General features: G+C 45.9%; 1 protein-coding gene across 6 annotated transcripts in view; it reads right to left on the reverse strand.

Annotated features, from left to right (window-relative positions):
* Positions 1 to 15,118, reverse strand: part of CRACD (capping protein inhibiting regulator of actin dynamics) — an 870,477-nt gene that overhangs the window by 208,465 nt on the left and 646,894 nt on the right. For 5 of the 6 annotated variants that reach the window (XM_085642049.1, XM_085642051.1, XM_085642053.1 and 2 more), the window contains one exon: positions 1,856 to 2,024. In XM_085642049.1, coding sequence (XP_085498175.1) covers positions 1,856 to 2,024 — 169 coding nt within the window. Of the gene's footprint in view, positions 1 to 1,855; positions 2,244 to 15,118 lie in introns of those variants that run through there. The other variant, XM_085642050.1, reaches the window with a different exon arrangement.

Genomic DNA, 15,118 nt, shown 5'->3' on the forward strand with positions numbered 1-15,118 from the left:
AACAATGACCAAAGGTATGCTTAAGATTCAGGCTGTCTTAAGTCACCATTGAAGCACAAGTCATCTCACACCCAGGAAGGGCCTCAGGGACCTCACCTCTAGTCTATGTATTACCCAAGAATCCTTCCTGTGTGTGACGGATGGGTGGAGGAAACTCTAGAGCCCAAATAGTTCAATTGGAGGACATTTGACCATTTGTTAAATGCATTCACTTCTCCGTGTTTCCCTGTGGTTAAGACAGGTGCTTCTGTGTCTGTTGCAATTGAGGTCACAGATCATTTGCCATTTATATTGTCATCTCTCCCCCTCAATTCACCAACATTCAGCTGAGTTAGACAAAGGGCCATTAAGTAAACTCCCCCACATCTGGGGTTAGTTATCAACGGTACATCAGGTGCAGTGCCACCAGATGCCAAGAGCCCGAGGGACACTCTGCATCCCAATCATCACTGTATTACAGTAACTAACATGGGTATGGGGGTTACTCACATGCATTAAGGACGCAGGCATGCTCGCCATGCCACTGCCTCGCAGACCGGTGACAATGGAAGGGTAGATACCCTGAGCGCGCTGCAGAATAAGCAGCCCTGATTTTCATTGCCCATACCTTTACCTACTTGGCATCATTTTCTTTGTAGTTAGTAGCTTCTGTAAGAACTAAAATGGCAATGCCGGCTAAAACAATGCTGCTGTACAGCAGAGCTGTATCGCCAGATAAAATGTAGACCTGGGCTAAATGTAAATTACGCCAGCATAATTTCAGGAATATGTCACGCTTACTTCGCAAAATTCCTGAAATTATGCCACATCATGTAATTACGCCATATCCCTGACAAAGTTATAACGTATAAGGGCAGGAACACGAACAACCAGAACAGGAGTGGCTGTTATTCACAGAACTTGTGTTTTCCGTGCTATTTTCTTACCTACAGATTCACTCTCACATCCAAAGTTGACAGGGCAATACATTTCGTGCTAAATATAGAGCTGAATGTCTGGTTTGACTTTTGCATAATTACACATAATTTTCCAGAAATTTCACTTCATTACGCAAAAGTAAATTACACAAATTTCACATACCCCTAACAATATCCTGCAAAAAGTTGGTATTGCTAGGCTACCACATTTTCTGACCTAGCACTCCTTCACAACCAGGTTATTTACTGTCTGAACAGTTAAGGATTGACAATATTTGCAGTGGTCTTCTAAGCCAAGCATTTGTTGAGTACAATTATACTGGACAGGAGAGTTTCACTTACAAGGAACACCAAGGAGTAACACTTTCTTGACAACGGTGCTGTTGCACATTACGCCTTTCACAATCGTGCTAGAACATTATGCACTCAGATGAACAAACAAAACACAACACAAGCTTTTACTTGCCCCGGCCTGTCTGGGCTTTCCCCTTTGCCTCAGTACGATATATGCGCTCTCTGGCTGGCCTGCCTATGTGGCACAGCACCAGGACTAGTCTTCATTGATACAGCAGGTGCACCGGTGTCCATGGGTGTGAGGGGCCACTGCACCCCATCATGCTGTCTTTTACTACCCAACCTTTGGCCAGGGAGGCCCGCTGCCCTTGCTTGCATTATAGGACCCCTGGCACCTCTGCTAGGCCACTGACAGCAAATCATTCTGTATTTTAGGGCGAGATTTCTGATTCAAAGCTATGTCCTTGGCATCACCTTTTCTTAGCCAGAATTCGTGCTGCAGCGAACCCAACAGAGAGATGCATTATCGTGTGATTTTGACCCGCCACTGAGGCGAACGAACCCCTAATCCCCCCTTCCCCTGCGGCGGAAGAAGATATATCAGAAATGATAATGAAACGGCCACAGGCGCTGGATTCACTGACCTCAGGGCGTCATTAGTCTCGTCGTCCGAGGACAGCGCGCCGTGGCAGACATTGTCGCTGGACTGGCTGGCTTTCAGCTCCCCGTCGACCGCCGCGCGCACCGTCCCCTTCTTCCTCCTCTTGCCGAAGAGTTTCCTGAAAGGCTGGAATCTGCCAGACTTCTTCTTGTCTGTGGATGAGAAGAGAAAGAGGTAACTGCGGCGTCCGTCTGCGGCGCGGCACCTGTTCATGCAAATACTGCCCCGCGCACCGTCGCTGTTTGTTCAGGCGGGACGGAGTCAAAGAGCAATCTTAAGGCTGCGCACACTGCAGCTTGGAAACTGTGACCCGGCGGGCGGGCAGACGACAACATTGACACAGCACAGCTAGACACAGCATGAAAGCACGTGCCTGCTGGTGGGGGCAGGACCCGCACACAGCGTCGTCTAGGAAATACCTGCACTTGAATGCGCCCATGCAGTGTGGCCCTTTGTGGCTGACACGGTGTGTAATGGTGGTATCATGAAAGTATTTCTTTCGAAATCTATATTTCTTTGTAACATTTTCTGTAGGAAGCGGCAACTGCCATCAGCGGTAGCAGTGATACTGGCTGTTGTTACCTGAATATCACTGGCTGGCTTCCCCTTATCCAAACTCCCCCTTGTTACCCACTTTCATATCTTTAGCAGGGCCGGCTTTAGCGCTGGCGGTGCCCAGCGCGACAATCATTTTTGGCGCCTCTACCCCTTTAACCTCCCCCTCGGATTCCCTCACTGCCACCCTGCAAAAGTGCCCAGCTTCTCTCCATAGCCTCTCTCTCAAATACATTTCACCGTTTTAAAGTGCTGGTAAAGGCTGGCGTTACTAACCCACTCAGCTATCCACATAAAACACAGATCAGTTCTTTGCAGCAGGCATATTACCCTCTGTGCTACATTATGGCGAATCAAAACCGTAACTACATAAAACTCCGATCTTTCTCTCTAGCAGGAACCTTAATCACAAGAGTTATCATGACATTTTTATTGTTGCCTGAAAGCTGGACGCACAAGGAACTCTGCAGCAAGTGCATTTAAACCCTACATCACTGCTAAACACAGCCCCCCCAGGCTAATGCCCCCCTCTAGGTCAACACCCAGTGCGGCCGCACCGATCGCACTGACCTAGAGCCAGCCCTGCCTTTAGCTTCCATGTCATTGTTTATCTTAAATGTATGTGGTGCTTTGGACTGTACAAGGTAACAGCGGCAGCCGGCACAGGTAAATGTGGCGGGGCGGGGTGAGAGGGGGGAAGTCGACAGACAACTGAATAGATATAATTAAATAAATGATACCTATTCCGTCGTCTGTTGACTCCCCCCCCCCCGCCTCACCACACTTACCTGTGCCGGCCGCCACTGCAAGGTAAAGGGCTAGCTTCAGTTAGGCTGTAGTGAGTGATCCAAGTATGGCAGGTTACATTTAAAGGTCCCGCCTTCCAGTCACTGCTTCTATAGAATGCAATCAGTAGGATTGAACAAGTCCTAGATCTTGTCCATCAGTGCCAATTCTTCTTCTTCTAGTTGTGATCACAGAAGGAGGCTTTACTGTCGATCTTAACTTTTCCTCTCTATTGTTTGTTGTGCTCAGCAATAATGAAATTGTATTTGCAACAAGTAATGGCAAAGTCAATAGGTCTGGAATTGGCTGCCGGCCTTTCGGCTTTGAAATTGTTGGTTTTGTTTTCTCATGGTTTTTGTAAAACGTTATTGTCGAGACCGCCACCGACAGACTGTCGGTGGCGGTCTCACCTCCATCAAGAGCACCTTCACCGCCCCCCATATTAGGATGGCGGGCGGTGTGATGGCGGTCGGAAACACCAACCGCCACGCATCCGCCGGGCTCTTTGAGCCTGCCAGTGTGGCGGAGGGCATCACAATCCCTGCATGGGTGGCAGTGCCTTTCAGGCATCGCCGTAGGGATTACGATGTCCCTCCCCGCCAGCCTTTCCATGGCGGTTCACCCGCCATGGAAAAGCTGGCAGAAAGGGACAATGGGGGCCTGTAGCGGCCCTCTTTCCTCCCTGGCCCTAGGCTTTGGGCACTGGGGGGCACCTTAGTGCCCCCCAACATGTCCCTGCACCATGTGGCAGGCACCTCATTGTGCCTGCCACGTAGTGCACGGATATGTGTGGTGACCCCTTTTTGTCTTGCGGCATGTGCTGCAGCCAGCAGCACACATCGCAATACAAAAAATAGGCAATTAAACCACCTCAGTGGGGGACGCATCGTAATTCCTACTGTGGGACTGCCGCCTTGTAGGCGGGCGGTCCCAAATAGGAAACGATGGTGGACGGACTACAGTCCGTCCGCCATCGTAATCAGGCCCATAGTTTTTAGTCCCAAAAATCCACATTGCCGTAGTAGTGCCTAGAACAGAAGTGAACCAGTTTGTGTGTGGATGTGCTCCTTGTGAAAGCACAGGATGCCTTCGACGGCAGGCGAGTGGTGTACTAGGCAGATCGGCGGTGGCGGCTCCTTGACGAATGTGTGACTACAGGACGCCACCTTTGACACACTCCAGCCTGCATGATGCTTAATTAGCATCCACCAGTAGAAAAACTACTGGAGTTCGAACAAAAGACATACAGGTGAGTGCATTAGGCCTCACATTTGGTGTGCATGGAACACATGTAAGAAGCCCAAATTAGGACTCTTAAGTAGGCTTTATAAACACCACGCCCTGACGAAGGCCCCAGACCCGACTGGGCTATTTAGGGAGGGCCGAAACATGTTGGCATTGAACAGAGGGTATAATTGAACACACGAAGGTTCAAAAAAACCCCAACATTAGGCTTTTATCTATATCACAAGTGCCTCAGAATAAAGGATCAAGAGGAGGTACACTTGTAGGTATTTTTAACGAATACACCAAAAAAAATCTGGTTCGCCTCTTAAACCAGTGACCTACTTATCAGAACTCCCGGTATATCTATGGTTGAGTCCGCCCAGATAGTATCACCTTATCTGGGTGTGGAGGTAACGCCGATGATGAAGCATGTCACTATTATGTGAGTGAGGCGTTTCCGTCAATATCTTTGATATTCCAACTGACGCTAATACAGTAGGACCATCTCGAAAAAACTGTGCCCCCGGATGGGGAATACAGCCTCAGACTACAGTTGTCCATAGTGAAAAAAAGTTGTATTGGGAGAACGCAACTGTTAGATTCATTCTCTCACTCTCCACACGTGAAAAAGAGGCACCTCATTGTGCCTGCCACGTAGTGCACGGATATGTGTGGTGACCCCTTTTTGTCTTGCGGCATGTGCTGCAGCCAGCAGCACACATCGCAATACAAAAAATAGGCAATTAAACCACCTCAGTGGGGGACGCATCGTAATTCCTACTGTGGGACTGCCGCCTTGTAGGCGGGCGGTCCCAAATAGGAAACGATGGTGGACGGACTACAGTCCGTCCGCCATCGTAATCAGGCCCATAGTTTTTAGTCCCAAAAATCCACATTGCCGTAGTAGTGCCTAGAACAGAAGTGAACCAGTTTGTGTGTGGATGTGCTCCTTGTGAAAGCACAGGATGCCACCACTTACAATGAGGTTAGTCTCTGGCTGAAGTGGGCTTACCTGCTCCATACGCTGTTTGCTGTAGTGGATGGGAGAATAAGTGAATGGCAAAGAAACTAAAGAATGAAGAAGGTTGACTGAAAGGCCCTTATTTATAATTTTAGTAAAATTAAGAGGTTTTGGCTATCACCAGGCCTAAAAGTAATCATTAATAGAACATTATTACAGTAAAGGCACTTTTGTGAGTTTTTGTGAACCGTTCATTTGTACAATAGTCTGTGAGGTCGCCTTCGTGGAGTCAAATACGGACAAAATGCAGGTAAATAATGTAAAATAAATCCCAGCAAAAGTAGCCACTTTATGCCTAGAAATTTTTTCATAAATTCCTAGTAGTTTAGCTGGGTGTGTGACCTAGTACTTCAAATATTCAATATGGTCAGTCTCAACCAGATTCAGTTGATATTATACGTCTCAATGGGGTACTGGTAAAGGAAATGTTAACATATTATTCCAGTGTTCATAGTCTTTTATTCCTTGTTTTCCCCTCCTCAGTATCAGTCTAAGCATTTTGACCTGATTTGCAACTTGTATTAATGTGGGATCTTCATCAGGACCAGGATGGTTTATCCTTGCCTTTCAATTGTTCAGAGTAAAGGGTCAGAGGATCCTCTGATGATGGTGATTCAAAGTACAGTATCTTTCAGGACCCCCTTTGTGTTGTTCAGATACAAATGGTTCATGATTAAGGTGTTATTCCTAGTACTTGCTTCTTAAAAACATTTTCAGCCAGTTTCTTCAGTGTCTTACCAGAATCACGTTACATTACTGTTGAACACACAACAATAAAAAAAATAGCAAAGAGGAGAGTTTCCTTCCTGTGCACAGTCCTCTATAATGCCCATGCCACTACTAGGCCCAAATCACCAAATACACTAGAGATGCACCTGCCTACAAGTCATTTCTGCAAAGCTCCAGGGTGCTTATTCAGATGTCCAACGAATAAAACATACCACTCTGGAATCTAGAAAAGGAAAATTACTCACCCAGTGCAATTCTTGTAATCTTAAACTATATTCTCCTCTCTACCACTTTTACCATCTAATAGGAACTTTGGGTCATCGCTTTAACACAATTCTGAGTAGCGTGTATAAACATTATATAGGAAGTGCAACACACACACACTCATTAACAAGTGTGCAAAAAATAAAATATGGTTGATGAACTTTGTTCACCTTTTGTTTGCAGGGATTTATTTCCTTAATTTGAGGTTAATACCAAACCAGGAGTGAGAACTATGAAGCCTACGGCTCTGCAGTTTTACTTTCGATTCTCTTGCTTTCGTTTCACTCTAATCTTAGTTCATAATCCATTTGCCGTTATTGCTGCTGAGTTGAATTTCACCACTAAATGTTGTACTGATTTCCTACTAGCTCAGACCTAAATGCTGTGAAGCCCCACATTTAGGCCTGCGTTGATGCCTGGCCTCAGCTGATTGTTGAATAAGGACAGCGGTTGTCCTCCTGAATGCAGCTGCTGTCTGTGATACTTCATGTGTCATCTGGTGCCAGCCCTGCACGTTGGCAGCTGGACAGTGAGTCTTAGTGAGTCACTCATTGGTCTGCTTTACACTTGCAAACAGATATCACTGCCATCCTGTGGATGCACCTTTGGGTGGCCAAATTGTGCACATAAAGCCACAGACACCACCCAAGCTTCTCGCTGTTGTAATTCCAATAACAAACATCTACCAGCACATGTGAGGCTCTCAACCAATGTCTAAAGTCAGAAAACATTAATAAGCAGAAGTTGGAGCGAGCACCACCACCCAACTCATTCCGTCGCCAAGTGAAGAAGAAAGGCTCGGGAATCTTGTACTCTACAGTGCGGCGTTGAGCAGCCTGCGGTTAAGGGTGCCACAGTCAGTGCCATAGAGGGGCGATGAAGCCATTGGTGAGAAAAGTATGTGATCATAAGCTTTCCTGGTTGCCTCGAGGGAACTGGTTGACTAGTTTGGTGCACCTACTGGGTCAGAAACAGGTGAAAGGATCTGAGCTATGTGCCTGTTTTTGGAGACAGGGACGCATTTCACGTGACTGTTTAAGGTAAGTGAATGATTCATTGTTCTAGATCAAGTTTCCCTAATCTCCATTTGGCCATAAGGACCCTCAGTCAAGAACATGCGCCAACATTTGCAATTGAAATAAGTTGCCTGCATTAAAACCCTCATTATGAGCGACCCAGCAAACAGGCTGTTAATTCCATCTCCTTGAAGTACCACTGCCTGCTGGAAAGGAATCTCCCGGGATTGCTAAAAAAAACAATAAACACCAGAGGGTCCACTTAGTAATATGGTTTAACCGGTGAGTTCATATTTAACACACCTGACTTCCCTGCTTACTCCACCGCCGGATATTCCAGAGGAAAGTGTGCGGGGCCCACTGCATGACAGGTAATCAGGGACCCTTCTGGAATTCTTGGGGCCCTGGGCAGAAAGGGAATGTGTGAGGCCCCACTAATTCCTATACGTGACACATCCAGTGCTCTGGTAGCTGCTTTGTGCAGACCCCTCCTAGGCTGCCGCTCCTCCTCTCAGCCACCCACAAGCACCTCTTTTACAGCTCATATAGGGCTGAACGTCTGAGAATTGCTTGTAGGCTGAGGGTTGAAACTGTGGCAGTAGCTTCGCTGCTGGACAGTGGGCTCCCACAGTGCCTCTGAATAGGCAGCGAGGCAGAAGGCCTAATTTCAGGACAAACCTGCAAAATGTTTCTCCTTGCAACTGAGACAAAAGGAGGGTCCCCCCTCCCCTAGGCCTCACCACGGCATCTCTGCGAGGCCCAGGGAAGGGAGCCCCCCCCCCTCCCGTGGGTCCAATTGCAAAGAGACACCTTTCTTTCAATTGGATCGGCAGGGGGCGCAAGAGGACCGGTGTGCCCCTGTGGCCTTGCTGTGTGGCTCTGGTGCGCGACCCCATACTGATGGGCTGAGTGCGCAGCCCTGGGCAGCTGCCCACACTGCCCATGCCTACCTAGCGCCAGCAACTCTAATTACCAGGCTTTGGGGGATTAGGAGCAACTTGAATCGGAGTCTTAGATTAATCGGATATAATACCTCAATACATTAACAACGATACAGTCGGAAAGTCATGTATTTTGCCTGTATGTGAGATTTAGTACCCATTAGTATGGAATAATCGTGCTGTAAATGTTACTGAATACATGTGCAAACAGTTACCACTAGCCTTTCACATGAATCGTCGGTAGTATCTGTTCTGAATACATGGCCCTGTGCTCGGAGGGTATTCTCCAAAGGCTGATCTGATTTGGCGGGCTTGGCTGGGTGGCGTGTGGTATTGAACAGCTTGAGGATTTCCGCTGCTGCGTTCAGTGTCTCGGTCACACGCACATCTTTGCAATGCCTGCCTGCCGTGTTCCAGCAGACCCGAGCTCTGCAGCGGGCAGTCAATCCCGAGGAAAGTGAACACGTTACTTGTGATAAAAGAACAGGCCAGCCTGCATCCCATTATCGGACAGCAGCAGGGGCAGCCGGAGTCAGCACAGACGGTCGCTGCTGCTATCACCACAGCAGCCACCAGGGACTAACACCACCCTGTTCACGTGTCTCCGAAATGCAAATGTGCCCATGGCTGCAAGGGGGGCGTGGAAAAAACAGGAGGCTCTCTAGAGAAGGGACGTGGTCTACGTAAATAAGGGCTTGGCTAAAACACAAACTACATTTCTGTGATCCCCATACTGTGCCATCTGACCAGTATTTTGTTTTTGTCTCTGCTTTTTTGATTATTGCATTCAGATATACGGCACAACGACTGATATACACCTGCAACCAGCCAGCCAGGACTATTGGCTTTGCCAGTAGTTGCTAACTGATTAGGATAAATAAAAACACAATGATTTTGTTGAAAATAATTAATATTGAAAATGTTTCAAGTCTAAAATTATGAGACTGTGAATTAAAAATGACTGAGGCCCGTGGAAGGGGTAGTGGTCTTCAGAGGGTTCAATCACTCCTGTTATGTTCACTCTGTGTTAGACATGCATGACATTTTTCTCTCCACATCCCGTCCATCTGTATGTGTTATGCCTCATTTATATCCCACTCAGCACCCTCTTTTCACTCTCTCCTTAAAGCACTTCCTAGTATCTCCTTCACATCACCGTCCCCCAAAAACACAATGCACCCGCCCACCTGTAAACCCTGCATTTTCTTTTACTTTTACAGTGTCTCTGTTATGACAACTGCGACCCTCCTTCGCACACATATGCACAGAATCACACTTGCAACAGGCATACGTGGGTGGCCACTGCTACATGCGCTCTGCAGAGAGTCCAAGAAATGGATGGCCACGTATTCTGAACACCTTTTTGACCCACTGACAGACACTGTGAAAACCTGCACTGCTTCAGCCTGGCCTCTAGAGCTCTCCATTGTGTCCAAACACCTGGAGGAGTCTAAATTCAAAGTATGCACTATGAAAAAGTAATATGCTACAGTAAAAAATACTGAAACACAACATCCATGAAATAGCTAACCACGCTTAGGATATGTAGGATTAACTAACACAAGTGAAATATAAACACAAACTAAATCACTGACATGGATTATATTAACTCACTTTGAATCCATTCCTCAACATTAATCAGTGTTTTTGCCAGTAAAGTTAAGGATCTTTTTCAATGTCTCTTTTCAAGTACTACCGGGTCTGAGACCCAGACGGTACCAGCCCACTTAAATCCCTGTATGTGCCCAGAGATGTACTTACAAAATGTGGGAGTTTTAGTTGTAGTCTGCAGAAAAAAATAATCCGTTCACAAATATGTATTAAAGTGTAAGCTTCTGATAAAATGAAAAAAGCAGCACAAGGCTTAATTCACTGAAAAGTTGCTGTTTATAATCTGTTCATGCCGACATTTAGAGCACGCATGTGGGAGATTAAAAATAGTCAGGAGAATGTATTTTCCCCATTGACTTAGACTGAAGCCGAGGCAATCTGTCTGAATCGGTATTTATGGTGACAAATAATCAGCATTTCATTTTTGGCAGGGTAATAATATAGCACAAACAAAAAGAGAGTTCTAAACTCTTTTTAGGTATGCGCTATGTAAAACTGTCAAAACTTAAATGTTGAGGCCTGTCACTCCCTCTAATCGCCCCCTCCACGAATTAAGGGCAAAGCGTTCAGGCTCAGGTTGTATATTTCCGAGCTCAGGCTGCCTGGTTCCCAGCAGACCATGATTCGGCAATCCAAATCGGGTTTCTGCGTGCAGGAATCGGGAGGCGGGACACTAACCTTGAAATCAGTCTGAATCGGGAGGGTTGGAATGGATATAACTGTAGAATTTCAGTTTGGATGAAGTCACTGGTCAAGTTCTTGACATATCAAACAAGCATTGGCATAGCCAATAGGTCTCGCCTTTGGGACCTTATAAGTGTTTAGCCATGCAACAGTTGCATAACTAAATACTTATAAGGTCCCAAAAGCGAGACCTATTGGCTATGCCAAGCGGCCGTGCGGCCGCAAAAGTGAAAGTAATCGCGGTAAAGCGCGGCGCGCGTGCACATGCACTGTAGCTCTAGGCTGGCCTGGTAGCACTTTTTGGACCCTCTCAATAAGTCTCGCCAGACCAGCGCATGCGCTGGGTCAGGCGAGACCTAAAAACGAAGTCAAGAGAAGGGCCTGTTTAAGGTTTAGCAGGGATCCCGCTGTCCAGCCAGGCCGGCAAAGGTGATGACCTCTGCGATACTGGTGGATAACTGCACACCACATTTAAGAATCTGTGCCTGCCTGGTGAAGATCTCTGTGCTTTCAGAGCAGCCAACACCACAGTGGCTCATCTGATGGTACTGTAGCTTTGTTGAGTGGCTGTCATGTTTCATAAGGCTGCTCAACAAAGTTTTTTTATTTTTCAAAAACAAACTTCCAAAGTGGGAGTTTGTTTTAGCTCTGTTTTGAACCACCCTCCCCCCACCCCCCAAACAAATATTGGACTTGACACATTGGGAGTTTCATCCCAATGTTAGGGGGTCATTTTAATTTGTTTCTGTTCAGGTCCCCTATGTTTTTCCTATAGGTCCTGCACAGGAAAAAAGTATGCCAGAGCGTTCATCCTGAATAGGCAGGGTGGATGGTATGAGGTACTTAGACGGACTGCCCGATGTCTTTGGGTCTCTCTGTCTAAAGTTTCCATCAGCAGAGCCAGCAGGGGAACCACCAGTGGAAACATGACTGCTCGCTTGACTCTAAATAGTGTTGGTGAATTGAATATTTTGCAAAGAGCATATTCCACCATGTCTGTGAAGGAGTACCCAGTTTGCCAAACTCTGAATAAGGGCTTGAGTCCCAAGTGATGATGCCATGGAATTCCAATATAGCATAATTCACATTTACATTGCCTTCTGTATAATATATAAGCAAACGTACATACACACCCACACACAAACCCACACACTGTAGCTTTTCACAATAACACAATAACACAAGAGGAAGTATATTTTTCTAGGTTACACTATGAAAGGAATGAAACTAATTCCCTCACAGCGCATCTTACACACATAAGCACAAACACGCTCTGGCAATCTCCCGGATAAGGTTGAAGTTGAGGTTAAGCAAAGAGCACTGAAAATGGCATAGTCCAAAGGCATGTACAAGCCATAAAAGTACAAGCCATTAAGGTACTATTGCTACCACTGGAGTTCTCCACACACTTTAGCCCAGATATACTTTGCGTTTGTGCACAAAGTGACTCGAACAGTTGTATCAATCAACTTTCCTGCGCAAAATATATTTTGCATTGAAAAAAGGACTCAAGGACAGCAGCAAATGTTTGTATCATGTGGTTTCTAACCTTTGATTATTAAAGCAAATGCCATGTGTACACTGTTAATGACCCTAGGATTTCATGCAAAGGATGATGTATAAAAACAACCAAAATTAACAGTGCACGAAATACTAGCGGCAAATGAAACAAGGAGCAAACAATGGGCAACAAGAATATTGTGTGATATTACCATGCCACATTACCTTTTCTGAGTAATTAATCATTTTACGCAGTTTACCCTTGGCAGATTGTTATCTTCTAAAAATTTGTACTGGAGGGTGTACCTTGAGCACAAAAGTCATGCAAGATCTTGCTGGCTTACTTTTGCACTGTGGCGCAACACTTAGGGCCTGATTATGATGTCGGTTGGAAAGCCTCCAACTGAGAGTCGAATTCTCCTAGACCGTGCCGGAACCCTTCTGACCGACTCGGTTGGAAACAATTCTGACCGACCGATAACGATGCTCGCGGTCGAAAGGGAAACCGTTCGGTCATTCCGAATCGGCTCTGACCGGCACTCAGAGAATCCGAGCCGGGCGGCGCGGATTCATGCAGCTCTATGAACAGCGTTTCCGACTCGGTCTGTCTGCCACAAAAAGGCTGTCGGAAACTGACTTTGGGGGCCCCTAGCAGGCACCCCTTCATCCTGAGTCCTCCAGTTTGGGGTCGAGGGGGTACCCAAGGGATCCACCTGTAAAACCATGCACAGTGTGGCAGGCACAATGGGGTGCCCGAGAGAGGGTGCAAGGTTTTCCGCAGAAACCCATTTTCCCCATAGGAGCCTGTGTTGTCGGTCAGAACACAGGCTCCCATTGAAGTCAATGGGAGTCCTTCCGAACGGTGTTCGGAAGCATCATAATCTGTCCAGCGAAACCGCCGACCACGAGTTGGTCGGAACTGAATCCGACAAGGAGTCGGGTGGTTTAGTTTCCGACCGACATCATAATCAGGCCCTTACCGTCATTTTAATATGGATTTTTTGGGGAGTTTGAGAGTACAGCTGACATCATTGGTGTCCCACTGTAAAAATTAGGCAGCATAATTTGTATACCATTTGTGCACTGCAGTGCTGCACAGTTTCATGCTGCACTGCACAGGGAGACTTATAGTAAACCTGCCCTGAATTCATAAAACCCAGCTCATCCCACAGCGAAGAATGCCAGCACAATTAGAAAATAGCAAATGACATGAAAGCTATAGCATCAGAACATATCTGATATCTATTTATCAGGTATGTTTGGGTGTCATAAAGATGATATCACCACAACCCTGATGTCATTACTGTTCTGATTCCGTTTTAATTTTATAGTGAAAATGTTATTCTGATGATACAAAATTGTATAGCAAACAATTTATAAAAAAGAACTGTTAGGGTGTCACATCGCAACTGCGATTGCTAAGAGCTGAGGAGAATTAAAAAATGAATGAAAAACATTGAAAGTAAACGACTGTGATGAAGCAGTGGGTATTTTACAAGCATTAATACTCTTCATTACATCACAGGTGCATACGAGACGCCTGATCAGTGGTATCACCTGCCCTGATCTTCCAGATTCGTCTGTTGTTCGATGCACATATTGGTGCACAACAGGGCACACATTTTCATAGAAATTCCACTTGGACGGAACCGGAAACATCACTAACCTCTAGTCTGCACTTGCAGGACTGCCCTCTGCCCTGCCATCCTATGGCATCTTATCATATAAACAAGACTGACTTTCTTTCTGCAACGTGCCTAACTTCTGTGTCGCTTTTATTGAATGTGACACTTGAGATTTTATTGTTTGTTTGATCTGTTTACTGTCATTTGTAACAAAAATACAAAATAATACGGTAATTTCTACCAGGTGCAAGGTACACGTACATAAGGCGTCTTCACACAAGATTGACAGGAAGACATATTACATCAACTGATTATATTCAGTGAACTCATTGTCATACATACACTTGTTAATTCCACATTGTATTCTGTTCTTCCCACAGCGTTTACAGGGACACTGACTATTTCTCATATGCTATTTAAAGATCAATTAATGTACTGTATTAACAACCTAAACAACTTCAGGCAACAACAGGGCACAAGACATCTCCCCTTTAGCAGATTGTGTATAACCATAAAGTCATGTATCAAATACTTCTCCAAATAAAACTGTGTCCCATATATATGTGATGTCACAAGAGTCACTGCATTCTTCCCAGCATGCATAAGGCTAATTCCCATCCCTTGACTTAACTGATTTCAGGCTGTTTGTTGTGTGGTCTGTATTTCTGATTCAGACTGTAGGTTGAGCCGCAGTGCTGCAAGAATTGTGTTCCAGCAATCTGAGAGTGGGAACTTCTGTAGCTCCAGTGTATCCTCTCTCTTGAGGGATATGCCCTCAGCCGTTGCCCAATTTAGGACCAAACGGGACCAGGCCAGGAGTACTGGAGGGTACCTGGATTTCCAACGTCGTGTTATGAGTCTTTTTGCCACTGCAAGCCCAAATCTAGGAAACTACTTGTAGCCCTGTGTGCCTTACCCCTAGGGGTTAGACCCAGTATGCATGATTCCCAAGAGTTTGGGAGTTGTCTATTTGTGCACTCAGACAGGTGGACTGTAAACTTGTCCCAGAATTGTTGAATCTTTGTGATATGCCCATAGCATATGTACAATGTTTGCATCTAAGTGGGTGCAGCGAGGACAGTGAGAGTCAGTTCTGTGAAAGTACCAATTGATTTTCCCTGGGGTGAGGTACGTGCAGTGTACTATGTAAAATTGTATTAATTTAAACCTAGCATTGCGGGGAACCTGTGTGGGACTTATTAGTATCACCGTCCATTCTGTATCTGTTGATAGAACTGGATTCTTAGCTTACTATATCTTACCATCTCTAAGAATCCTCAGGCCGAC

This window comes from Triturus cristatus, chromosome 2_2 (genome assembly GCF_964204655.1).
Source record: "Triturus cristatus chromosome 2_2, aTriCri1.1, whole genome shotgun sequence".
Lineage (NCBI taxonomy): Eukaryota > Metazoa > Chordata > Amphibia > Caudata > Salamandridae > Triturus > Triturus cristatus.